This window comes from Colias philodice, chromosome 3, assembly GCF_061535455.1.
Source record: "Colias philodice isolate Cphi_HAF_F1 chromosome 3, ilColPhil1 Martin Lab GWU primary, whole genome shotgun sequence".
NCBI classification, from domain to species: Eukaryota; Metazoa; Arthropoda; class Insecta; order Lepidoptera; family Pieridae; genus Colias; species Colias philodice.
The window spans coordinates 3146113-3173667 of NC_143088.1; the positions used below are offsets into that span (position 1 = coordinate 3146113).

Here is a 27555-nt window from a genome sequence, read left to right on the forward strand (position 1 = left end):
TGACCAGACTCCTGACATAGTCTTCCCATTCAATTGGGCTCCCCAACCAAAGTCCGAAGCGTCCGTCGCCAGGAAATGGGTGGCAGGTTTTTTGTGTATTGGCATGCTGTGCCGGGTAGCTCCGCGCCACCACGTCATCTCTTGTGCCACAATAGCTGGGACTGGCAGTTTCTGTCGCGATCTCTTCTTGTTGAAGCGTCGCAGAAAGATCTGCATTCTGCGACAATGTAATCGGCCCCGCGGGATAACGAAATTTGCAAAATTCAGTTGACCCAAAAGGCATTGTAGTTCTCGAAGATTTACCTGTTGTATCTTCAGAACCTGAGCTATGGCGTTGTCTAACTTGTCTCTCCTTTTCTCTGGTAGTGACATAACATTTTTTGCAGTCTGCCATCGTATGCCTAAATATTCCAAGTCTTGAGTGGGGGTCAAAACCGATTTTTGGTAGTTTATCTGCCATCCCAGATATTCCAAGTGCCGCACGGCTTCCGCAGCCTGACGACATAACTTGGACTGGTCCTGATTGACCAGAAGGAAGTCGTCCAGATACACTAGAACTCGACAACCTTTTGCACGCAAGGTCTCCGCGACCCAACATGTTACTGAAGAGAAAAGGTACGGTGCTGACGCTAGGCCAAAGGGTAGGCACGTCATTTCGTAAAGTTGGAGCTGGTAACTTATTCTCATAAAAGGCCGGTGAGACTTGGCGCAGGCCAGGTGAAAATAGGCGGACGAGATGTCTAGCTTTATCATCCAGTCCCCAGGCTGGAGAAACTCGGGAACTGTGGAGTGCGAAATGAGGCGAAAGTGCTTTGCCTTTATAAATTTGTTCAGCTCCCGCAGGTCGAATATCGGACGCATAGTGCCGTCGCTTTTCTTCCTCAGAAAAAGCTTTGAAATAAAACTGGGAGTTCTTTTGGTGACGATCTGCAGTACACCTTGATCCAGAAGCTCCTGTATTGATTGAGACATTGCAGGGGACGGGGTTGTTGAATACTGTTTCATAATTTCCTTTGTTGGCCTTATTAATGGCGGTTTTTTTACCAGGGGCAATCGAAAGTGTGTTATTGCCGAAATTATAAACTTGTTCGCGCCCAAAGCTTGCCAACGGCTCTTGAAAGCTTTTAAACAACCCCCCCTGAAGTGTGTCGGATAGTCACTTCCTCTCTTCTTTGTTTCGAAAGGAATTATTTTTAGTTTGTTTAAAATTATTTGTTTTTTTAAAAGTACTTTGCGAATTTTTATATGTATCTGGAGTAACGTTTTTGCTCGAACGGTATTGAGCCTTGGAAGTAGAAGGTAACGAATTCTTGTACTTCTTTTTAAGTGGTTCCGTTTTTTTATAAATTTGTGATTGTGAGGGTAGTAACCAAAAGTGAGGACCGCCTAGCGATTGTATAAACGTTAAGAGTTTGGTCTTATTAAATAAATGTTCTTCGCTCGGAGGGATATTCCTAAGCGCGCTTTGAATATTTTTATCCCTAATTCCATCTAATAATCTTTTTCTCCTAATTTCGATACACTCCGCTCTTTTACCGCACACAATTTGTAATGTTTGTTCCGATAGCTTATATGACGGAGATGTAGTACCAAACGCGTCAGAAATTTTTTTAAAAAGATTATCTGGATTAAGTTCTGATTGAGAATTGTGGGCCCAATTAATGAGCTCCTGTAAGCCCGATTGTAATAGTTCCCTTTGCTGTAATAATGCATTTGTAATCGCGGCCATAATTTCTTCGGTTGATGATAAGAAATCTTTACCCTTGTTTAAAGAACACATTTCGTCATTAATTTTTAAACTACAAAAACCTGGTGCGGCTAGCATGTCCGTTAATGCTTTGGAATAGCGAATATGAGGCCACGTTGGCGAATTAAATTGTTGAAGCTCGATTAATTGACGTAATAATTTTTCATTTGCGGGCTTAAGAACTTTTTTCTCGTCAAAAACCGTTTTACATACGCCTAAATCTATTGATTTGTTTGCACTCGTTGATGGCTTCGACAAAAATTCGATATTTTCGGTTGCGGGTACTTCAACATTATTATCAGACTCAATTATGTTTTGAGCACTTTGTTGCTGCATTAAATAATTTGTAAGAAAACTGACCTGGGCATATAGTGCGTCGATCCGAGGATCGGCGGTTACCTCAGTACTCGTTTTTTGTTTCTTGGTCGTCGGCACGTCGACCTCCGGGTCCGAGTCGCTGTCACTCGAACTTGAAGTACATTTCTTCCGTTTGTTGTCGCTCCGGCTCGCTGACGAGGGCGAAGCAGCAGAACGATGGCCTTCTGAGCCCGTCGGGGCCCCAGAAGGCGCCTCGAAGTCGTTGTTAGGTGGCGAATTCATTACGAACAGTAACGGTTGACTTTGAAAAATTATTAAATTATTCACACACTAGCACTTTTGAACACTTGTACACTAGTAATGCTTATTGAAACGACCGCCTATGGCGAGAGTACACAACGCTATGATTCGAAAAATGAATTTGGTTCCCCCATCACCTTGCTGGTGACAGCGACGACGTCTAGCGGAATAAATTGGAACTAGAGGTTGTATGTAGTCTATGGAAATCATTCCGTATCTATGGTTGAGTATACACTGCTTCATAACAATGCTGTATGTTTTCCAGAGGCACATTAACATTTATTAATATTCAAATCCAATCAATACGCAGTATATAATTGATAAATCAAAAGGAGAAGACCTTGATATGCAACTTTTTATTAAGAACGTGTCTGGTTGAGCTTGCGAGGCCCGCTTCGGCGATATCATATTTTGTTTATAAATTACATCTAAAGCTTGTTTCATACTTGATGTTTTGTGTTTATTTGATATTTCTATTATTTTTGAAGGACTTTCAATACCTATGAGGTACTTTATGTATTTATCCAATTGGAACTGAAAATTGTATAAACAAAGTTACAAATATGTCTATGTATAATTTAACTATCTAATTTTAAAATTTTAAACTTTAATATAATATCTTATCGAATTATTTAAAACGTGAAACAAAATAATAATTATGTAGATCTGATACAATCGAATAAATACTATTATTTGTAACGACGCAATCTGTTAATCTGTATAGTACCTAATTGTAAAATTTAATATAGGTACGAGTAATAAACTGAATGTGGTAATGTCATTGAATGAACCTAGCCTAGTAAGTAATTTAATTAAACTCATACGTTTTAACTTAAATGTATAAGAAGGTAACAACGAGTCGCATATTTTTTTTTATTTTTTATTAGATTATTAAATAAATTTATATTAGGTATTTGCAAGAAAATTATGAGTTAAATTGATGTTAATTTAAAATTGTAGTCAAAAAATTCTAAGCGATAAAATTTGTGTATAATCGATACTTACTATAAATCCATAGCAAAAAATTTAGCATATTATAAAAATACAATCCAATACGATTATTGTCTGTTCAATTTGTCTACATACACAAACGTACACACTGTTTAACCAAACAAAAATATTAGAAAATTAACCAACAAAACTAGAGAAAAATAAAAATTAAATTATATTATTTAATTTGATCCTCGACACTTTAGTGCGCGAATGTCACTCGGCACGGCTGAAGGACGCGACTGACATGGGGCGGGCGGGGGTGAGCACCCTCCGCGTCACGTGACGAGCGACCTTCAGGCGGCGCACCGACCTTGAGTGCCGTTCGCCCCGCGCGGGTCAGAGGTGAATGCACGCACCCCGCCCCGCGCGCGCTCCCGCCGACCCGTTGCCTTGCCGCGGCCCCGAAGAACGAACGCCTGTCGCCTAATTCCACTCACCTCACTTCTACCATCGCACCACGCTCAGGCACCGACCGCCTCCGCCAATGCTCCGACCTCATGCACCCTGTCGCCGCGAACAGGTATTAGCGACGCGGCACACCTTTCCCATAAAATATCACCGACAAGTTTATTGACATCGAATCGCTTAAACAATTGCGCAAATGTTTCTATTTTTCAATTACTGAACACGTGCACTGATTTTGTTCCATTTATAATACACTAGTTTAGTTTAATTTATTGTCAATTCACTCACGAAATGCTATCAACAAGAAAAACATTGAAAACAATGATCGCAAACTATAACGACACTATGTCCTCTCACCTCCGCAAAACAAAGCGGAATAAAGTAATAAACCACAGACAGATCCAGTGCAATAGCAAATATGCTTTTATTATAAAGTGCCATCTAGAGGATGACATTGAAATAAACAGTTGATTGAAGAGACATCTACCGGTTAACTGTCACATAATTTATGTCACTCGTATTTAAAATTTATATCAATCTTTCACAGATGTCACTACTGAGAGTATTAAAAATTAATATAGCATTATTTGTTTTAATTTATAGGCTTTTTATAACTATATATCGCCAATTAAATTGCAAAGTAAACACAATAAATTTTACAATCTGGAATTTTACAAAACTTTGTTGATTAGCATTGTCACAAAATGACATTATTGGCAAATGTCAATTTGCTGTCTGTAAATTACTCCTATTTGTCATGTTTGTCATCAAAGAGTTTTGTCATCTAACAGCTGTGTTTGCTTGTGAACGTGAATTTAGTTGTAGACTGTAGTTTCTGTGAATTGTGAAGTTGTAACTTGTAGTTTAAGTAATACTCCAACTAAACCTGGTTTTCGCAAGGAATCATCCCGTTTTACATAAAAGTTCGAATATATTCTAAAACAAAATTATTGAGAACCAGTGTAAAAATATATATATCCTTGAGAAGGCGACTTAATTAATTAAACAAACATATTTTACTGTGACACTCAAGGCTGTAGTAATAAAAGCAAAGTTTGTGACTATTATGACACTAACAAAGGCATAATGGGTGAGGAAAATGACCAATTCGGCAGAACGGCTAATAAAAATGTACTCTTGAAGATTGTTATACTGGGTGATGGAGGAGTAGGGAAATCATGTTTAATGAGCAGATTCATATCGAATCACTTCGACGATCACAACTTTCACACGATAGGAGTGGAATTCATGAATAAAGTTGTGGAAGTCAATGGCAAACCATATACATTGCAGGTAATTATTGTATTTATTTCATAGTTTCGTATTGTACTGTTATACTTGACTCAGAATTTGTTTACTTATCTGCTTTGTTACATTATTAAATGCATTGTTAGCATTATCATTGTAGTAACGAATATGAATCATTGGATTTATGGAACAGTCATGTAGTAATAAAAATATTATAATTACATATTTCAAAAATTCTTATGTCTATAAGTCTATTGTTTTATTAAAATTGGGTTCTGCGTCTTGACATTTACTTTTTGTCCTTGAATTTATATTATATGTCAGATTATTTTGTACTTAATAATGATGATACAAGTTTTTCAAACAAAGCCAAGGTTCTATAAATCAAGTTTTATCTTAAAAACTGAAATATTTGTATTGTAAGTTTTGAACGAAAACTCATATAATAAAAAGAACTTTTACTGCCTAGCATCATTTCCAACGAAATTGCCTTTAGTTAAGTATGAAATTAAAGGTGCGTCTAAAAGAAATTTAGTTAAATGAATAAATTTTCATTTCGAAATAATGTCTAATAATATTTATATGAATTACAAAATTATCGGTGTTTAACAGCATTAATTAACAATTTGGTGAATATTAAGTTTAGTTGCCATGATAAAAATTCAATGATACAAAAAAATTATTGGTTACCTATGAGAACAACCGGTGTTTAACAGCATTAATTAACAATTTGGTGAATATTAAGTTTAGTTGCCATGATAAAAATTCAATGATACAAAAAAATTATTGGTTACCTATGAGAACAACCGCCTCCTTGGTACAGTGGTTGGCGCTTGAGCGTAGAACCGAGGGGTCCTGGGTTCGATTCCCGGTGGAGACAAAGAAAAAAAAAATGTCTCGGTCTGGCAGGACACAGAAGGCTGATCACCTACTTGTCCCTAAAGAAAATCTATCAGTGAAACAGATGTATGAATAATGCATCTGCCCCTTACCCCACTACGGGGACACGGGACTTCACTTTTTATGAGAACAAGGTCAATGATCAATTAATTACCTAGTTATCATTTTGTGGTTTTCTTGCAAATATGCCATATATTTTAAGTATATATCAAAGTACTTTTTAATAATGATAATAATTAACTGGACCCATAAATTATTTTATTTTAATGAATGTGGTATTTGTATTACTAATCCTGGGCTCCGTGCATGATCTCTATGTAATAGAAATATCTATAATATATTATATCTAACTATATGTAATTTCAGATTCAGTTCTATAAACATTACAATATTACTAATAGCTTGATTAAATTCCATGCTTCATTGTGAAGTTCTGGTTATCTTTACTTAATATTATAAAGCTGAAGAGTTTGTTTGTTTGTTTGTTATTAACGCGCTAATTTCGGGAACTACTTGTCCGATTTGAAAAATTCTTTCGGTGTTAGATAGCCAATTTATTGAGGAAGGCATCATCTTGCTGAGATCAACAGTAGTAAAGCACTACGGGTAAAAACGAGAAGCACAGCTAGTGTTGAATATAAATGAATGGTATAATGATTGATGGGCGAAGGCTGGTTGGTGATAAGTCTTGTCCTGCTAGCCTTTAATATTTTATTATTCTTAAGCGAAAGTCATATACCTTACATATTAACTTATGATATAAATTGAGTAGCTAGTAACATAGCTATAGTATGTTTCTAGGGCAGGCGGAAATTCGTACAATGACACGAAGTATTATGTTATCATCAAATAAAACGATACCTATCGCTCTTCATACACTAATTTACCGTTTACATGTCGTTTACGCAGCGTACGGGTTCTCGTGGTACAAGGTGGGGTGAACGACGCGGTCGTTCAGAGGTAACAAACTTGTTTTTACATGTCTGTATAAGGTGCAGATTAGGAAGCACAGCGACATGCATTCACGTATTGTTGGACACCCCTGTTAGGTCATTGTACGAATTTCCGCCTGCCCTAGGAACATACTATAGTTTAATTGACGCCTTATTCTGTACCTTTTTAAAACAAGCTTTTGGAAAATTCCTTTATAGTTTATAAGCAACGCAATTCAATATAAGGGTGCGAAGTATGTACCCTTGTGTTACCAACTTGAATTTGTATTAAATTGCTAAAGTAGAATAATAACAACAGACGACCTTTCATGGTAGTTAGTTTGCTTTGTAAAATGTCTTTTTCATATGGATAGTGACAAGGTTTTTCCTCATGCACAGCCAGATTAAAATTGCATTGCCCTGGGCACTTTTAAAAAAAGCAACCTTGATCTTAGATTTTTTTTTCTTTTTATTTACTTTCAAATAATATTTTGTATATTTTTCCTCTTCATCCAAATTCCGGTGTCCTGAATCAAAAAGCAGTCAGATCCAGTATGTATCTGTAAACTTTTTTGAGTTTAACTAATTTTAAAAACTGTTAAAGTTTCAAGTTCAAATTACTAAGAGACAGTAACTAGGTACATTAACTTTAAGGAAGTACTAAATTATAGCTTAAAATAAATTAACAATGGCCTTTCAACAAATGGTATAATTGAGAATTTTTCCTTTCTCTATGGATATAATTAAATGATTATATCGAGGGTCTCGTTAGACAAGAGATCTTGGGTCCATCAAATTGGCCACCCCTGATGTAGAGTAATTTAAATTCTAGATTGATCTTTGATTGACATTTTACATTGAATACCTTACAGGTTATTACATATACTCAAATTGCATTGATATTCATGATATTATCATATTTAAGTCTGTAATTCTTTAAATTCCATTGATTCTTTTATGTAGTTTTATTAATATGTTTTCATCTTGAATATATTTACTTATGCATTGTAAGAAATGTGAGAATGTAAATAAAAAAAAGTACATTATATGAACTTGCCTCCACCACAGAAAACTTAATAGTATATTATTTATTATCTGTGGACTGTGGTAGTATTAATACATCTCTACTTACTGATCACTTAAACATAATGGTGGATTTATCATTTATATCAAACGAACATAGAGCTAGAGCAAGAGCATTCTTTCATGGTCTTTTGGTGTAAACAAAAACTCGTGTCAACTTTTTCGAAAGTAAAGTTCTTTTTTATTATATTTAATTGTATCGTCAGATATCATTAATGAACCGGTGCCAAGAAGTACACTTATTATTATATCTTTTACAGATCTGGGATACAGCAGGCCAAGAAAGATTCAAATCCCTAAGGACACCTTTCTACAGGGGCACAGATATATGCATATTGGCATATGCAATAGATGATAGAAGTTCGTTTAATAATATAAAAACTTGGTTGAACGAATTCTTGCACTATGCTGGAGTTAAGAACGGCATTGAGAAATTCCCTTTTGTTGTGGTTGGTAATAAGGTAAGCCATTTGATTTTTGATATAACATTATTCATACAAAATTTAACCCACATAGAAGTGATAGTCAGACAGTAACAGTCCTTTAAACCTTGTATTTTTTTTTAATTCATGATCACTGACTTTTTTGTTCTTAAATTTGGATTAAACAATTGGCTAAGTGTGAGTTGACAAGTATTTTTTTCTAATTTTTTGTTTATTGTTGCCTTGCCAGTTATGTTATGATGTTTTCCTTCACCAAATAATCATATTTTATAATAATTACAGTCAGATGTATCGTCAAAAGACAGGGAAGTATCGTACGAACAGCTGAAGCAGTGGTGTGAACAAAACAAAATCGGAACTTATATTGAGACATCGGCGAAAACTGACAATAATGTTGTGGAAGCATTCTCTTTGGCTGTTCAAAGGTAAATTTAATGGTGTTTTAAATTATTCCTTAGCAATACCTACTCATATATATCTTCGTAAAATAAATAAATTTTATCATTTATTTTTATAATTTTTTGAGGGTACTTAAAGTTTAAAATTATATCAAGAGTTCAGTCTCAAAGTTTTTCTTAATTCAATAAATAAACATTTTTTTTATATCTAAATATCACTCCTAAATTATGTTTCTAATCTATTCTAATCTATTAATATTAAATTTGTAAATGTCTATTTCAAGAAACTTTTTAACTTTTCAGATGGGCTAATTTAGAAGAGAAAGCGGAGAAAGAGCTACGCATGCTACACCATCCCGATACGGTGACACTACACGGTTCGAACACGAACAGCGGCTTCCGAGCGACTTGCTGCTCTCGGTTCATGGACGTATGAACCATTTTCCCATAGCACATAATGTACCATACAGTTGAAACAGATTACATATCATGAGGTGAATTGACGTACAACCATAGAGAAACCATAGTTTTGTATGTCAGAGTGACATTGACAGCTTTTGCAAAAAAAAATAAGAAAAATATATATAATGCTAAAATGTTCTTTATTTGAATTTAAAGTATCTTAAAATTTCGAAATTACTAAAACATGTATGTTGGCGAAATAAAATGTTTAAGTTTAAAGAATCTGTTCAAATATAACTTTTCTTTGCATATGAAATAATAGAAATAACAACATCAGCATTTTCTGATAAGATAAGAAAATTATCTCTGGAATATTTTTATTCCTTTAATCTCTTAGCAAATGCATTTACTGCAATGAAAATCCAAGTCTTATGAATATATTTGTTTTGCAAATATAACTTGTATTGTTCACAGATAGATTACTTCATTTTATTGTATTTTATAATTATTTACTTTTGCAACGGTCTTATTTAGGTAGGTAGGTATTTTATGTCGAACATTCCAAAATGTATTTCTATAGTTTATGAAATTACTTAAAAAGTAAATTGAAACTCTTATTTCTACGTATTGTTATTATAGATTTTGACTCCAATTATATCGGAGTCGAAGGGTTTTAAATCTTTTAAGTATTTATTTTCACAAATATTTTAAAACATTTTAAACGTCGTATATTTGATTACATATAATGGTTAGTGCTTAGTGGTTATTAAAAATTGTAACTTAACAAGTGCCTAGCTTCATCTATTCTTATAATATAAAGTTGCAGGATTTTTTTTGTATGTTTGTTTGAACGCGATTCCAAAAATTATTTCACTGTTTGATATGTATGTGATCCCAAAGTGATGTATGTACCACGGGGAAAGCCGGGACGAACCGCTATTAAATAAATAGTTACCACAAGAAATGAGGTGTGCACAAAAGTCAAAAATATATAATTTGCACAAATGAATGCAGGATTTGTTAATGGCCTTATACTTGCTTCAAATCTACCTCTTTGTGATGTGGTATATTGCTTAATGTTTAGTACGCATCATATTTTTTACATAAAATAATAAAAACAGGATACGCTGATCGGTCTTGACTCTCGAAATAAGGTTTTATAAAATCGATAACGGTAAGAAAGTAATTTTTTTGTAAGAAAGTGTATATATGTGTATAGTTTTGTTAAAGTTATACATATTTCAATTTTTTTTTTTTTTTTTTTATCTTTCTTTGTATGATTTAAATAGCTGTATTCTTGAATTTTTGTTTCAATGAATAATCGATGTGTACCTACTAAAAATTAAGTAATAAGTTTATTTTAATATTCAATAACATACTTATTTTTTTTTACTTATTGCAATGTACATAGTTGATAGTTATTTGCGATCTGTATATAATGGTATTATAACTTTGTACCGGTTATTCTATTGTTTTGGTACTTAGTCTCGAAATATATGCATTTATATGTATACGAAAATAATTTTACAGTACTGAACACGAGTTTTTGTATCTCTATCTCTTTCTAACGCATAAATGGCCTTTACAGTGAGCAGGATAGTATATGTGCACGTACAAGCAGTTTTGTTAGTTCGATGGCAGAACAGAAAAATAAGAATGCTATCTTTCTCGCTCGAATGGAAAGTATTTTAACGTGGTAGAAAGAGACAGACTACTTTTAATCTCTTTCTAACGTATAAATGGACTTTAGAGCAGAGGCGGCTCGCCCTAAGGAGCGCTGGTGCAGTGAACTCCCATAAATAATTATAATAAAATCATACTCCTTAATTTCATTATTAATATTAATTATTACTATTTAAAATCAACCGTAATCGTAAAAAACTACTGTCAATACCAATGAATATATCCATCATTCCATACACCTGAATAACTGTATTATACAGTAACGCGCGAAGCGGTGCGCTCACGATTACGCTCCAATGAAAAAATATTTAGTACATTTCCTAATACGAAATCCAATAGGAGTGAAAGAGAGGGTTTGCCAGTGCCCTGCGCGCGTGAAACAGAAGATTTTCTATGGAAAGATAGCAAAATTCGGAGCGCCGCTCCCGCAAACGTTGCCGGTTCGTTTTTACCGCCGCGCGCGATGTTGCCACTCTCTATATTATAAACAAACACTCGACTCTCGAGTCAACTTCAATGCACGTGCGCGAATGCAAATTCGGGAATTTTCTAATTAAAATCATAAGATACGTGTTGAAATAGTCTGTAGTTATCACTTATCAGTATTACTTGTGAGTGTGAAAATGAACAATTATAATGTGGCGTTCATTAAAAAGTGTGATAAAACGTTACAAATTCGGCTTGAATTGAAAGCTAAGGGACTGCCACGGCCTGAACTTGACCTTACGCAAAAATGAACGACAAAAACGAAAACATATACGCGTGTGTTTAAATCCGAACAATATTATGTGAAATCACCGTGGTTGTGTGGTTGTGATGAAAGCAACAACAGACATTTTCGAATGTCTTGTCGCTTTAAGTTATAGATATTTTTGCACACCAAAAAGAAAGACGTATGTATTTCCTTTATAAGTAATTTTTTTGATAAATGTACTGCTTTACACCACGTATTTTCAGTGTTTTATTTCAAGTGAACACCCATAAAATTTTGTCACGAGCCGCCTCTGCTTTAGAGTGAGCAGGATAGTATATGTGCACATACAAGCAGTTTTGTTAGTTCGATGGCAGTACGAAAAAATAAGAATGCTACCTTTCTCGCTCGAATGGCGGGTATTCTATCATGTTAGAAAGAGACAGACTAATTTAATATGAATATGAAGATTTGATTGTAAATATCTTGAAATGATATTGACTAAGTAATAGTGTAACTTCAGAGAGAAAATTATTGGTTAATTGAGTCTACAACATAATTATTAACGTAATAATCTCCCTTTCATATAAGATCAGAATAAAATTAATTCTTGAAAATTTGGTTGTTATAAAAACTATAATTTATGGAAATTATTGTAATCTTGCACATGGGCTTTAATGTAATGTAGTACATCACTCAGTATTTATAATGAATTCATGTTTTGTAAAATTATATTTGCTTATTATTTTGTTGGCAACTGCTTAAATTTTATCGCATAATATATTTATGATAGCGTATGTTTGTAGTTTAATATTGACTTAATTTTTTATTTGTGTGTTATTTCGCATTTTAGTCGCACCTCTACAGTGCATTTACATCAAACGAACATAGAGCTAGAGCAAGAGCTGATCTTTTAGTTCAAACGAAAACTCGAAATCAGTGTTGTTCAGTATTCGAACATTGCATAGAATCTTTTTGAACGCACTAAGAACATCAAAAGAATGCTCTACGCCGCGCCTGTTTAGACTAAAAGAATTTGATATAGTGGGGTTCGAATGGACATTCGCTCGCTTGATGTAAATGCACCTTTAGATTTTACGAAGTTGTTGTAAATTTGTATAATTGTTTTAATGTTAAATATGTTTGATTTGTTCGAAGGTTAGTGTTGCACATGTTTAGGCTATAATTATTCTTTAAATTGGTTGTGGGAACTTCTAAATAGTAAGATGCGATCATGTTTTATGTTATTTCATCGATAAATATATTTTTGTTTGTTCACTTAATTCAAATTTCAAATTCAAATTCAAAATTTATTTATTGTAAATTTTGAATGTGTTAATGTGCACCATAGGTGTACGGGGAAAAGTGTTCCCATATAAAACGAGGTATTACTGGTACATATAGGAAAAGAATATTCCAATTATTATACCAATAAATGAATAATTCCAAAAATAATACTTTTTAGAACTGATAAAGGTAGGTAGAACCAATCTTTATGGCAGTTCAGAAGTTAGCCAAAAGAACGTTTGTGCAATGTGACACTTGATTTTACGGCTCTATAAAGGTCGGTTCTATCTGTACCTAGATTCATGTAAGGTTTCAAAACGTGTATTTCTGTCCATTCCAAAATTGTACTTTACATAATTTTCAGCTCTTATTATCTCACGCGCAATATTCTGTTTTTATTGTATGTATAGTTTTCATTCTTGTCGTAAATTCCCGCCAATTCCCGTCCGTCATTACGCGTGATTGAGACATGTCACACATAAACCGGCTACTCAGTTACTCACCTACCTGCAGCAGGGGCAATTTTAGAATTGGACCCTTAATTGGCTCCTTAATAATTGTGATGTTTATAGGCAAGCAGGGGCAATTAAGAGAAAATGAGTAGCCGGCCATACATCATATAGCCGAACTTAAACACTGTTGTAGGACTTGTAGGTATAATTTTTATGCAGTTTTATCACTTCTAGCGAACATGTGCATGTAGAATATAAAATATATTTATTTGCCCGCGTAGCAGCACATAATGCACTTATTTCTTAAGTTAGAAGTTTAAGCTGTGATGTTTAACCTGTAATGAGGATCAGAATAAAAAATATTTAAGTTATTTTTGTTTTATTCATTGTCCCCTTGATAGTGGTGTCAGGTGTGAATGTAAAACGATATTCGAAGGAATGGAAATGCTTTTGGAAATCATCCCTGCGTGGCTCATTCCTAAGCTATTAGGTAGATACTATGGGTAGATAAAATGTTCGAGAAATCTGGAGAAATCGCTCTAGTATGCACCCACCTTTGAAAAAAAAATAGAACTTAGTAAAGTGATTGGTTTATCGATAGTACAGATAATATATTACTATTAGTTGTAGGTCAAACGATAGTAAGTGGTAAAGCTATATTTTGTTAAAATTTAAAACTGATATATACAGGGTGCAGGTAATCGTTAAGTTTGCACAAGCGATTATTCCATAACTATTGCAGATATCAAAAAACTTTAAAATGATATCGAAAGTACTTAACCTAATGAGTAAAATGGCCATAATACATTTTTAAAAATAAAACGAGAAATACCAAAAAAAATATCCTCAGATTATGTATTCTAACTTCTAAGACTCGCATGTGTAATGTAAGTAGGGATAAGGTAATTTCAAGATAAGAAATAAAACAAAATAATTACCCAGAACAATTTTTAATAAATATAATATTTACTTACAATACGCGTACATCTTTGGAATTTATCACTATCATCAATTTTGATACATGAATCAAAAGTTAGGTTACATTTTTCGTTACAATCTTGTTACAATCATAAACACTAAAAATATAATAAACATTTAACTGAAATTTAAACCAATCCACTGTTTATTTATTATAATTAAATAACAGAAATATACTACTACCACTAAAATTATGTAAACTTACAGAATTCTTGGAATATTTGTCTCGTATTGCTTTTTAAATGTACAACATCAAAAGTTCTATTTTATTCTTGAATTCAGTATTGAATAAAAAACAGGAACAGGAAAAATTACTGAGCGTATTGCTTTGCCGTTTAAACTAATATAATATTTCGATGATTCACCTAAAACTAATGATTAAAGATATGTCAGTATTTATAACTAAAAGTGTCTTCAGAAATTAAAAATCTTGGGCCTGTATTACCTATATTTTATAGAAAATAGAAATATGAACAAATATAAAATGTACCATCAAAACACTATTTTAAATTGTTATGCACTTTTTTAAGACTTACTTAACACTTCCAAACTTCAAAAAAAAAACATTAATTATTTTCATTCAAACCGTTCCAAATCTAAATTTCCCGCTAATATTTGTTCTGTCACTTTTTTTTCCATCGCACAGACCCAAAAAACACTGCTTATGATAAAAATGGCACAAGCAGACCACAAAGAAAAATTATGCTTAATATTTTATAAAATATTTAAATGATGAACAATTATTAAAAAGAATACATGAGCGTACACACAAGACCGTAGACTATTGGAATAAGATTTTTTTTTTGCTGTAACGTAATATTTCACGATCTTTTTTCATCAATAACATCAATAACTTTTTTGCATCAATAACTGTTAATTTTATCTTACCACACCAAATTTTAACACAAAGGTAAACAGAATTAACATCTATCACAATATGGTGCTATGTTCTTAGTTGGATCGCATAGCGCTAAATATCCCTTATAGATAGCTATGTTATATACGCCCGTGTATGAAACTCTCCAATCTTTTTGACCCGGCTGAAGTTAGGCGCGATTCGATGTGGCGACGTAAAATATCAACTACCCCATAGTAACAAGAACTACCAACATGAGCAAGATGACAGTACTGCCAACATTCAGCCCGGCCAAACTTCTGTATAAACTATATCTTCTACAGAGGTCTCCTTGCTTTAACCATCTCTTCGCTGACTTCCCACAGCTTTTCTTCCTCCTCTTTCGTGAAAGGATACTTGGAGGTAAATTCAGCGCAATCGCGGTAGAATTTACCGGTTTGTCCCTCAATGCTGTAGTCGGACGCCGCGTATACTACCGTTTCTGAACCCTGAAATATTTATAAAAGACCAATAAATTGATTGGTTATGTCACCGTCAAACTGTATACATACATATACAGTAACTGTATATATACAGTTTACAATCTCAACAAACAAATTATAATCCTGAGAGTAAGATTATAATCGAACGGTTTTTATAATCTTACGTAGTCAGTTTATAATCAATAAGTATGATATTATTTGTATTCCTATAATTGATATAAATGCCTATTGTATTATAATGCAAATGTAATTAATAAATTTTATTAAACAGTATCAATAATTAAATTAATTTACACTAATCGGTATCATCAATGTAAACAGGAAGTCATTTATCAATGTTTTCATCTATATTGACCGATAATAATTAACAATCAATCAGAAAAGATTTACTTAGTTCTATTCAAATTATGTATAAGCCCTTTTTATTTGAATTACCTACTTAGCATAATAAAAACATACAATCTAATCAAAATAACAAATCTTTAGAGATACGTATTATTATTATTGCTTTATTGGGCATTATAAATCTATTTATATTAAAGGAAGAAATGTCATCGAATAATATATTAAAATTTTAACTACTAATTTTACGCAAGAAACGAATACTTTTTTCTGGATATTATTTAAATTGCCAAACTCGTCTTGAAGATTAACTGGGCAAAGTACACATTGCACCTACAACTTTAATAAATAAATATCTCACTGAGACCTCTTAAAATTTTAATTAAAGCTAAAATAATTGTTAAAAAGTGTGAAAAGTTTCATCAATTATAGCTCACCTGTTTCGCTGACCTCATAAACAGTAGCGCCACTGGAGCCATCAGTATGTAATGGTACCATTTAACGAAGTTTCTGTAAAGGAAGTATGTGTTTAGTGTATCGCTAATTCGTACGGTAGCTTTGGTAATAATGATTTCTTGTGTATGTAGTGAGTAGGTATGTAAACGAAATGAGCAATGAGAAATGCATCTGTTTCAGTATTGAGTCTATTAAAGTGAAACTTTTATTACATCGTCTCAAACTTTTTGGTCTGTGTAGCGCATGTCGCGTGACGGTCGGCTGCCGAGTACTGAGTAGGTATAAAGCAGTGTTCGGAGTCATTATCGTACAAATACAATAATTTTGTGCCTAAGTTTCACTTTTACCGTGGTTTCATAAAACCACACAACATTTTTTTGTCTTGTCTGCATTTACTGCATTAATTGTATCTATGTGGTTTATGCCCTATCTCATACTTGACGATAGAAAATTAAATTCTATGATTTAACATTAAAATGACTCAACTACCTGAGATAAAATGTATTCCTTATTATAGTCTCGTTTAATTAATACCTATTTTCTTTCTAAAGTTACTTACTATGTTTACCTATACAGGAAGTTCATTAAACACTTTGCACAATATAACTACGAAGTAATCATTTATCAGAACTATTATTTTAACAGTCCTATTCTAAAAACTTTTAGTTAAATACCTATTCATTCTCAATTTGTAGCATATTTTTATCGTCTTGATTTCATACATAATTAAAATATTTTATATATGTATATGATGTAGTACCTTTAATTTACACATTACATTGTTTAATATTTTTCTCGTAGTTAAAGACGTAGATATAATACGGAAGCCAAATCTAAACAATGTTTTGCCAACTCGAGATCATTACGTTACAAATATGTTCATTCAAATGTATTTTTAGTACAGCAGTCATCTTTAATAGTATGGTTAAATATAAACTAAAAACTTATCAATCTGTACAAAGTCTACGCTAGTATTTTTTATAGCGCAGATGGTCGACGGATGCGTGAATTTATGATTTCGGTCTTGTAGGCAAGCTACATAAAGTGAACAATTTTATTTTTGCAACTTAATACGGATATTATTATATTATCTACTTTTAAGTTAATACATAGTTATATTGTATGTGTTAAACTAATATTTATACATACTTCTAGATATTAAAGTAATTACAAGCTAAAAGGACGAGTTATATTTTAAAATATGTAAATGATATTTGAAGGTTTTTTGTTACGACCATGAGGAAAATTATGCACTCACCAATTATAAATTACAATTCTTTTAATTTACATTTTACCTATTTATTTAATTTTTTAATTCATCACTATTTCGGTTGTAGTTTAATCTTATCTTGTTTCTTATGTTAATCCATGCTAATTGTAATAAATACCTGAATAAATTAGTGTAACAGAATCCTGGACAGCAGGCATTAACATCTACACCACTATCCTTCAATTTCAGAGCTAAAGCTCTTGTGAAATACACATTCATGAGTTTAGAGTTACAATAGCCAGGGTTGCGTCTGCCCTTTTTGCCCTTTTTCGCTGCTTCAATTTCCTCCCTTAAGTTCAAGTCTTTAAAGTTCAATTTGCCGCTCTCATGTAGTGACGACGAAACTACGACAACCCTGTTGAAGAAATGAGATAAAAATCAGTAGTAGGAAAAACGATTTTGACGTGATAACGTTTTTAAGATCGTTTTAGTCGGGTGACACGTTCAGAAACTTGTGTCACACCAAAACCTCACGAGCACGATCGCAGGTATAACGAGAGAGAGACGGACCGATCTTCCGTCTCATCTCGAGCGCTGCCACTGCATTATGTTATCACGTAAACATCTCGATTGTAAACCTACTTTACAAACAACCAATTTTTTTTATCAAAATGAAAGGTTTTCCTATCTCAAGATATCTTAGATACAAAATGATTTTGCTTTCTTCATTTACATATAATAAAAATAATATTTTAGATAGAAAAACTGAACAAGAAAATTGCTATCTAAATAGAGACTTTCTAGTGCAAAGTTTATTTTAAACTTTCAAAAGATGTATTAAAAATCTAACTTTACTTAATAATTATTATTCTTTTACTATCATAATTACTTATGTTATCTTATTAATAAAAGTTGTATTCTAAAAAGATAATATTAATTAGTGAATGACTGAGAGATAATAACTATCTTGCTATAATTTTATCTGTCTGGATCTTTCTGAATGAACAGAAGCTATTAATTTGGGTACAAATCTAAAATTAGATATTTGTCAGCTTCTAGGAAAGATGAGAAAACAATTAAGTTATTACTATAAAGCTAAACTCACAAATGCCTCTTAAAAAAGGCAATTGTGAGTCTTGTTTTAGTGATAGTAAAATCCTATTTTGTGGTATTTCAAATTAGTATTAGAAAACTCTGCCTAATAGGCTCATAGGCAGAGTTTTGTTTTGGACAATTTTTTAAAGTAATTATGAGTCTAGTTGCTTCTTCTTATATTAGTTATTTATTTTTTTATTAGTTATTTTAGTTATTTATTTATTAGTAAGTCTTTTATCCTTACCTACTCGGAGAAGCCTTCTTCAACAGGTCTACCAATAGATTTGTAAGGTAGAAATGACCAAGATGATTAACACCTAGGTGTATTTCGAAACCTTCTTTTGTTGTTTCATCTCTATCCAATGGGACTACCACTCCAGCATTGTTGATGAGGACATCAATTTTGTTGAAACCTGCTTTTATTACCTCAACAAACTTTTCTATAGATTCAAAGGATGCCAGATCAAGCTGCATGGGAATCTAAAAATTTTTTTAATGGTATATAATACTAGTTCAATAAATTTAAATTTAAATTTATTAAAAATGTTAATTAAAAGAATGAACATTAATAACAGAAGGAAAAGTGTTAAAAAAACTACATATTTGAATTATCAGTGGCACTTGCAATCATAATGATAAGAAGTTCATGGTTCATTTCAAATATACAGAAATATAATACTCAATTTGAAAGCTCTTCTTAAAATTGTAACTTGCACCAAAGATCATGTCCATAAATTATAAAAAAATTAATAAAGCATCAAATGAATCAATATTATCATATAAACTTTATTGCATTGTTGCAGAGGACAAAACATTAGTTCAAGGACGTATGTGTAGTGACTTGCTTTATTAAAGCAAAACAATCACTTATATAAATATAACACAACCAATAAGCAATCATTATTCATATCATGTTCTTTAATTATAATATTGTTTGTGTAACACAAAGGAATATTTGCATTTTTTTGTTTTTATAGCTCTGTGCCTATTAGATCACATACAAATATTACGCAGAGATTAATTGAATATTTTGAATATTTAATTATAAAACAGTACGTACAAGTTCTCCGGCGTTTTCCTCTTTCCTCACAATAGCGACCACTTCTTTTGCTTTCGCAAGATCGCGGCAAGCAAATATAACACGGGCTTTTCTTCTCACTAAAGCTCTAGCCGTTTCTAGGCCAATACCGCTATTAGCACCGGTAATTATGAACGTTTTTCCTCTCAAACATGTATTGCTTACACATTTACCCCAATTCCGTGATCTCCATCTTCGAATTAAACCCAACGCTACAGCAAGGGACACTGGTATTGCTGCATATAACACCGGTGTAGGCACCTGCATTGTATTGTTTTTTCACGGGGTCAAACACCAATGTCGTAACAAAATTTCCGATATGAACAAGTGCGTCTGCTGATAGATGTTATTACGATTATGATTACGTCTTGCGTTCCCCGATTATCTGACCAAACTTCAATTTTCAGACTTCAGTAACCTTGCTCTAACTTTTGACTTCTGTGATCTGTCAGCTGAGATATGACTTTTAAAACTTCAAATACCTATTGACATGCGTCAAATGTCAGTGTCAAATATTTATTTTCCGTTTTACGGTGATTTACTGCTAATATTAATTTATGGTATTTATTTCAATGTTTGATATTTTTTTAGTTTTTTGTTAGGGCAAATAATTTCCTGTGTATGTAAATACTACTCATTAAATCGAAATAGGCGTGTGAATTCATGTTTGTATGTAATTTACAAACTATTTAATTTAAGCAAAATTCTGAATATTCCATTATTCGGTTATGATGTAGCAAGATGTAGGTATATTCAATAAGAATTAAGAAAGCATCTACCTTTTTTTAGGATCTGATGATTTTATTATCATGTTAGTTATTAAGGCATCTTTTAACTGCTTAAAAAAATAAGTGATACTCTGAATAGAATTAATGTTCATGAATTAAAAGACATTTTATTAGCTGGGCCATTTATTCTGAATACATTAACGGGACAACTAGATAAAAATTATTATTCAGATCATGAAAAACAACTGATATGGTAACATTATGCATATAAATGTACGAAACATTATTTAAATAGCAATATGACGACAAATAAGAATCATTACACAATATCATGTAGGTACATTTAATACTTTAATTATAGGTAGGTATTAAATACAGGAATGTAAACGTTCTAATAAGTATATTTTGCTATATTTTTAATCTAAGAGCATAGGTTGACACTTTTTCCTGCCACATTAACAAAAACAGCTCACTATAAAATTCAATAAAATTTGAACACATTTTACTTATTATTTTTCACCTCGTATTTTTAAAAGCGAACAAATTCATTTATTTCGAAAGTTATATTCTAAAGTCATAACAAGGGTAGCTCTTTCTTTGGAATGTTTAACAACTTTAACAGTAACATTAAATAATTCATATTAAAATTAACACAATACAAATCATGAATCTTAAAAATAAGACATGATGTAGACTCGTAAATTTATTAAAACATGAATAAATAAGCAACTGTAGATCTGACCTAAATACATATTAACATTGTTATAAACTTACCCAAACCATACCTTTATACAATAATAATTATTTGAATGCTAAACTTCAATAATTTCAGGAGGAGGATTTCAGAATTTCAACAATATTAAATTAAACGCTTTGGTATTTTGTGAGTATACTTTAAATGAATGAACTAATACACCTATGTTTCTTTCGACTAGAATTTTTACCACACTCGACCACAACCAACCACATTTAAAAAAACACACACACACAGTTTTTATTTCGCTTAAGTATGGGATCGTTTTTCAAGTTGAGGATGATCGAAACACCGTAGTTATCGATGAGAAGTAATTTTAAAATGCATGTGAAAGGTATGTTTGGGCATGTTTAAAAATATACGATACAAAAAAATGTCATATAAGCATTGCCTCTTTGGCTCTAGCCAAATGCTTTCAATATATATTTTCGTTAATATAAATATTAATGTAAATAAGAAAAAAACTTACTTGTAAAATATTTAAAAAACGTTGAAAATGATATGGAGCTGAAAAATCAGTTACAAAAATTTGCCTTTATGTTTAAAATATGTTTATGAAATGAAGTACTTACTGATTTTTCTAAACTAGCAATAACTAGTAGGTATCTACCTACCTAGTAAACATTATGTAATTTTAATCTGAGGTAAGCACCTAATAAAAATTATTAAATTTTATATTATCGTAAAATACATCGGTATATGTACTAAGTCCTTTAATTGTTATTTGATCAATTGGCACCATAATTATTTAAAAAGTTATAAAAATGTAATTTATTTTGTGCCAAAGTACAACCACATGGAAATTGGTGAATTAACATTTAAATTATTTCACTTGGAGTTTTTTTTCAATTTTAAATTTAAGTGACTTTTATGGCAACACCTTTAATGGTATAACCCAGTGCGCCTCAAAATACAACAGCTCTGCGATCTTAATACTACGTCATAGAGGAATAAATATTGAAAGGCGAAGAGAAATTACAATGAATAAGCAATAATGTTATTACGACAATTTTCTCACATTTATTATCTACATTGTAATCAAATTAAAGGTACTCTGTGTAAGTATGAGAGATATTAAGAAAGGTTTTTAAACATAGGTTTAGTTTTTTTAATTATTGTAATTTTGCTTGCCTCTTTGTAGATTTCAAATATCTTAAATATATTATTTTGCAAGCAATTTAATAATATTATATTTTAATTTTTAATATAATTAACACTGTTCCCATAAAATAATAAATTTTATTATGGTGTGTATAAAAATACATTAAATTAATCACTTGCATAAGGGCACATTTAACATCAATCTAAATAATAGCGATATTTATTATCTAAATACGAAGGGATAAGAATTATTCATTTTTCAAATAGGTTATCGATAATCTATCATAAGAATAGAAATTTGCGCGCATACAAATTTTATTATTTTTATAAATTTTCCTACCAAAAATTCAATTAGCATCGCTAAGGGCAAGTCCCATCTCACTTATGTACTGCTGAAGCTTTTTACATTGGTGTGGATAATTGGTGTTTCGAACGATCTATACCGACATCTATAGTCATTACTTTTCCGTCCACTGGTGTGCCACTATCCACATCACTATCTGGCATAATCACACACACGAAAGACTTCCCACTATTCACATCTTTAGGATAAATAGTCATTGGAATGAATCTATCACTCGTCCCATCCACGTACGCCGCTAATCTCGAATACACTTCAGGGAAGTGTTTCTTCAACAATACTCCCCTATTTTCCAACTCGCTACATATATTTCTAAAGCAGATTTCCCTAAATTTGTGTGCTGTTGCTGCGTTCTTTTCTCCAGCGTTGCATAATCTTGATGTTAATATTAAAGTTTCTCTGTCCTCAGGTGTGCCTTTACTGTCCCGTCTTTGCCTTCTTCTATTCTGTTCTTGTATTACAGAAGATACTGTTTTACTCAGTCTCAATTTGGCACATCTCGATACCATTTGCCTTTCCCATTTAACGGCGCCTTTCGTCGGTACTTCACTTATAATACACACTGCAACGAATAATATAACCCTGGTCTCTGGATTATAACTTTTGCATAATTTAACTACTTCTGTGTATAATTCTACACCCATTTCATTAGGTTGGAGCGCAGTCCATTTTACGAATTCAGGTTCACTCAAGTATTGGTACCCGTGAGTTGTAAACTTTTCAGCTGCCTCTGGACTTGTGAAGAAGATTTTCACTACACCTCTGCCTTGCGCTTGATATCCTTGATGAGCAATTGTACTAACTCGATGTAGAGAATCTGCATCTTCTTTCGCTGCGGAAATAATCTGTCTGCAAAGAGCACTAGCACGAGAATGTAAGCACACTTTTCTATGTTTCTCCCAGTGGGCTCTACGACATTCCTTAGAACAGTACATAGTGGTGCAATTGTGGCATGTCTTGTAATGACGTTTAGCTTCAGCGAAGGGAGTGCGAGAGGTGCATTTGGGGAATTTACACTTAACGAATGCGTCGTCAGTGCTGTTTTCGGTTTGTAAAGAAGCGAGTGAGGTTTTGGATTCGTGACGGGTGAGTTGTTCAGATCGCAGGGCTGTAGAGTCGAGGCTGGTTCGGCGGTCCAAGGATATGCTGTGGTGTGTGAAGGGCTCACTTCTCCGCCGCGAGTTGTCCCCCTGTGCTGATCGCGGCCGTCTCGATTCCGACATCGTGGCCGGTGTATCAACTGAATCCTTGCCTGTAAATGACAGGAAATATATAAATAAACAACGAAAAAGATGACGTTGACCCAGGACCACTGGTGCGAGTTGAAGAAAAATAAACATAAAACATTGTAACGTCGACACGTGACAAACATGCTGTGGGCATCTAGGCTAGCGGAGACATGCATCGGTGATTGTGACGAGTGAAGTATTAAGTATTGCCAAGTAGTTTGTACATTGTGGTTCGATAAGAAGATAATGAATGATATTAACTTTTAATGTTTCAAAAAGAAATTGTTAACAGTAAAGTTTGTGATCAAAGTAGAATATTAAGGCGTAGAGCGTTAGCATAATAGGTAAATAGAAAAAATTGGAACGGCTCGGACTTACATATCGTTCCTACCTGGTCGGTCCTGTTCCGGGCTGTCCGTGAACGAGCTCGGCGCATCGCTGGGCGTGTTCATAAAACGGGAAGCTGCGGAGGCACTGCTATGCCCACTACTGGCTAACTGTTCATATCGTGGGCTCTAAAGAGAAAATTCGAATTGGATTGAATCTACCTTGGACTTTAGCCATATATTTATTGAAAAATTACAGAGAGATTTTTAAATATACGAGTATACACTATACAAGTCTCTTCTGTAGGACCTTTTGAAAATACTCCTTGGATATTTTTAGTGCAATGAACGGCTATTGTAAAGCATGACTTTAAAAAATCCATTCTGTTAATAGACTGATATCAATAACGCCTTTAAATGCGTATAAGTTGTGACTTCTTTGCAGATATCTTGGCTTATAGGATAAGATGCATTATATGGTAGTAATGACCTCCCAATATAATATAGATACAAATTAGTTTGCCTACCTTCCCACCTAGCATGTAGTAAGGACTCGAAGATTTCCTAGGACTTGGTTGAGGTGTAGGTATCCTAGCGGATTGCGAGGGGAGTCCTAAAAGCGAATCCAATACATCCTCCAATGTAGTAGACCCCGGGGAAGGTTTTGTTATACCCACATTCAAAGAACGCTGAGAATCTTGCCAGTCTGAAAAATTGTGGCAATTGTAATAAGTTTTTGTCCAAATTTTCTGCTACAGCCTTTTGAAATTGTAACGTTTGGAAATAATTTGAAAATGTATTCAATATAATTTCAATTCAATATATTTTATGGAATGAGACAGATCATTTTTATATTTTTGAATTTAAAACTTTTCAATAATGTCTGTATAGTATTAGAATAAGAGAAGTATAGAGTGTAGACAAGTTAACAAACATAGAAGGTACAATTCAGTGAATATAGTGAAGTGAAAAGTGAAAAAGTGTTCATATTATATTCCCACGAATATAAACTTTCGCAGTCAGTTTACTATGTAATAACTCAATCATTCTATTAACTTACCTTATAATTAATGTGACAAAATCTAATGAAAATGTTAAAAAAACAAAACAAAAAAGACGGCACTTAAATAAAAATAAAACAAAATATAAAATAAAACTGAATATATTCAATAATAATCATTATAAGTAAAATGAACTAAAAGTACATACAATGATTAAAGTCAAAGACAATAATAATTATAATATGATTTATAACCAACCATCTACGAAAAGGTACCGAGATTCTTTAAAAATACATAATAGCTATATGTATAATAAGATACATCATTTACGTTACATTTTCTTTGTTTCTATTATTACCTATCCGTCAACAACTATAGTATTTTATTAGAGAGCTTCCTCTATTTATTAAAATAGTTTCAACAATTTCAACACTGGCAATACAAAAATGTCAACTGTCAGAAGGTAAAATAAAATTTCATTCAGAATGCAAATAATTATCGAAATTTAAAGCGTTAAATAAAATTTTGTACATAATTAGTTTGACTTGGTAGTATTATCGGAAAGTAGATGAATTCGAAGCTTCGACTACGCAGTCGTTGACTAACATCGGGCGCTCTTTCGATTTTAGCTCGGCGGTGCGAAACATCCAACGCAGAACGGGAATTCTAACCTAATCAGAACCTGTATAATTTACTTAGGGGCGGGCCCCAACATAAATTACGAGGTGATTTAAGTAGAAGGAACTTCAATTATGAGACTCTAGTCTTTACGTCACTTCTCACCACCACTCTTGTTATGGTTCTGATAACTTTCGCCATGTCTACCTTACTATATAGCCATAACATATTTTTATACTGATTTGTGACCTTTATGGACTAACATACAATAGTTTAGAAATATAAGTAGGTAACAGCAAATAGCACCTAAAATAAAATATTATAGCAACGTGATAATATTATGTACAAAACTAATAACTATGTTAACTAGCTTTAACACTAAATCTACAGGTTTGCATCAAATAATAAACACACAAAACAAAATAATTTATATGTACAATGAATGATAAACTGGTTTCATGTCAAATCGTCTCTTGAAATAAAATTATGGCAATAATTCCTCTATAACTTATCTATGACTAATTATATGTATGTATACTTGGGTTGTTACAATTAAATCTGATATGTTTAAGACAGTGTGTCAAATGCAAATAAAAAAGGAATTTTAGTACAAATGCAATAAAATTGTGCTTGCAGTATTTTCCGCTGTACTTAAAAAAATCTTAGTTCAATAAACCAAAAATGTAAAAAAACAAAGTATTGGCAACACTTAACTCTATATTTTTCGTCTGTAAACAATTTCCGTCAAAATATAGTGATAGTGAAGCGACATGAAATGACGTCATAAAGCCACTACAAGCCGGTGCTCATAAGCAAAAAATCACTTGTACAAAGTATAATATTTCAATTGTGCATTAACAAACAATAATAACACAGGTGAATGGTCCTGAGTCTTAAAAACAGTTTATATAAAGCTCTATTACATCTCACAAAATAAAATACGAATCACGACTCGAATCCACATAGACTAACACAAAACGGTACATAGACATTGCAGGTTCAAGAAATCGTTCAGGTACTGTTTTTGGGCATAATGGTGAAAGTAATACGTTTTGGAGTACATGTCGGTTTTCGCATAGAATACATATTATATAAACTGAGGTAGAAGCGGCATACGCGTAAAAACACGTTCCGTTTGAAGTCAGCTAGTTATACGTTGCTAACTCTTTTCGGCTAATTGTTTGAATGTATATTCTATCTTTGTGAGAGACAAAGATATAATATACATACGGAGAGCGTGAATGCGTAGGTACGTTACTATTGGTGTGTGTGTAGATTATCTAGATAACGCGGAACGGCTTTAACTAGTTTGTTCGCATAGACCGCTTCTACGTCAGTATATATGTATGTATTCTGCGTGTTTTGAAGTGAAACTTTAGGCGCGTTGAGAGTAAAATCTTCAATTTGTCATGGCAATACCGTCACGTCATGGAGTGAGGCGACGATTTTGTTATCTTTGAATCTTGTTAAAGAAGTTTCACTTTTAAAACTTCTTTACGCGCGTTGAGAGTAAAATCTTCAATTTGCGTCATGGCAATACCGTCACGTCAGTAACGATTTTACATTTGAATGTTGCCAAGTTTCACTTCTGACACGTGCTTGACACGCTATAGGAATGTGTGAAGCCTGCAATGTATAGTGTGTGGTCACGCTCGCTC

At 32.7% G+C, this 27555-nt stretch overlaps 4 protein-coding genes and 1 long non-coding RNA gene across 6 annotated transcripts in view; 2 read left to right on the top strand and 3 right to left on the bottom strand.

Moving 5' to 3' along the window:
- Hr39 (Nuclear hormone receptor FTZ-F1 beta) overlaps positions 1-4132 on the bottom strand; it is a 42039-nt gene extending 37907 nt beyond the window's left edge. Inside the window, exon 1 of the mRNA XM_089713482.1 lies at positions 3796-4132. The gene's annotated coding sequence lies outside the window, so the exon portion shown is untranslated. The remainder of the gene's footprint in view (positions 1-3795) is intronic.
- LOC149489468 (uncharacterized) overlaps positions 1-13653 on the top strand; it is a 104463-nt gene extending 90810 nt beyond the window's left edge. Inside the window, exon 2 of the long non-coding RNA XR_016318137.1 lies at positions 12929-13653. This is a non-coding gene — a long non-coding RNA (uncharacterized LOC149489468). The remainder of the gene's footprint in view (positions 1-12928) is intronic.
- Positions 4546-10915, top strand: Rab9 (RAS oncogene family member Rab9). The gene is made up of 4 exons (XM_089713170.1): positions 4546-5056; positions 8187-8387; positions 8652-8794; positions 9071-10915. Exons 1-4 carry the CDS (start codon positions 4850-4852, stop codon positions 9201-9203), a joined length of 684 nt encoding a protein of 227 aa, XP_089569296.1. The 5' UTR covers positions 4546-4849; the 3' UTR covers positions 9204-10915.
- Positions 13654-14216: 563 nt separating the features above from the next.
- LOC149489478 (retinol dehydrogenase 14-like) lies at positions 14217-20227 on the bottom strand. Its single transcript, XM_089713678.1, has 5 exons — positions 19762-20227; positions 18946-19181; positions 17785-18021; positions 16378-16450; positions 14217-15604 (listed from the first exon to the last, which is right to left on the bottom strand). The coding sequence occupies exons 1-5, from the start codon at positions 20044-20046 to the stop codon at positions 15434-15436; spliced, it is 1002 nt and encodes a 333-aa protein (XP_089569804.1). The 5' UTR covers positions 20047-20227; the 3' UTR covers positions 14217-15433.
- A 452-nt stretch (positions 20228-20679) lies between these two features.
- The window catches only part of LOC149489479 (uncharacterized), a 74082-nt gene continuing 67206 nt past the window's right edge, over positions 20680-27555 (bottom strand). For both annotated transcript variants that reach the window (XM_089713923.1, XM_089713915.1), the window contains 3 exons: positions 24806-24984; positions 24344-24467; positions 20680-23975 (listed from right to left, as the gene is read on the bottom strand). In XM_089713923.1, the coding sequence (XP_089570049.1) occupies positions 22765-23975; positions 24344-24467; positions 24806-24984 (1514 nt within the window). In that variant the 3' untranslated portion in view covers positions 20680-22764. The remainder of the gene's footprint in view (positions 23976-24343; positions 24468-24805; positions 24985-27555) is intronic.

Coding starts and splice junctions, on each gene's coding strand:
- Rab9 (XM_089713170.1), top strand. CDS start 4,850: ATGGGTGAGGAAAATGACCAATTCGGCAGAACGGCTAATAAAAATGTA. Junction 5,057..8,186: donor GCAAACCATATACATTGCAG/GTAATTATTGTA, acceptor TATCTTTTACAG/ATCTGGGATACAGCAGGCCA. Junction 8,388..8,651: donor TTGTTGTGGTTGGTAATAAG/GTAAGCCATTTG, acceptor TAATAATTACAG/TCAGATGTATCGTCAAAAGA.
- LOC149489478 (XM_089713678.1), bottom strand. CDS start 20,046: ATGCAGGTGCCTACACCGGTGTTATATGCAGCAATACCAGTGTCCCTT. Junction 18,022..18,945: donor AAGAAGGCTTCTCCGAGTAG/GTAAGGATAAAA, acceptor TTTCTTCAACAG/GGTTGTCGTAGTTTCGTCGT. Junction 15,605..16,377: donor TTATGAGGTCAGCGAAACAG/GTGAGCTATAAT, acceptor TAAATATTTCAG/GGTTCAGAAACGGTAGTATA.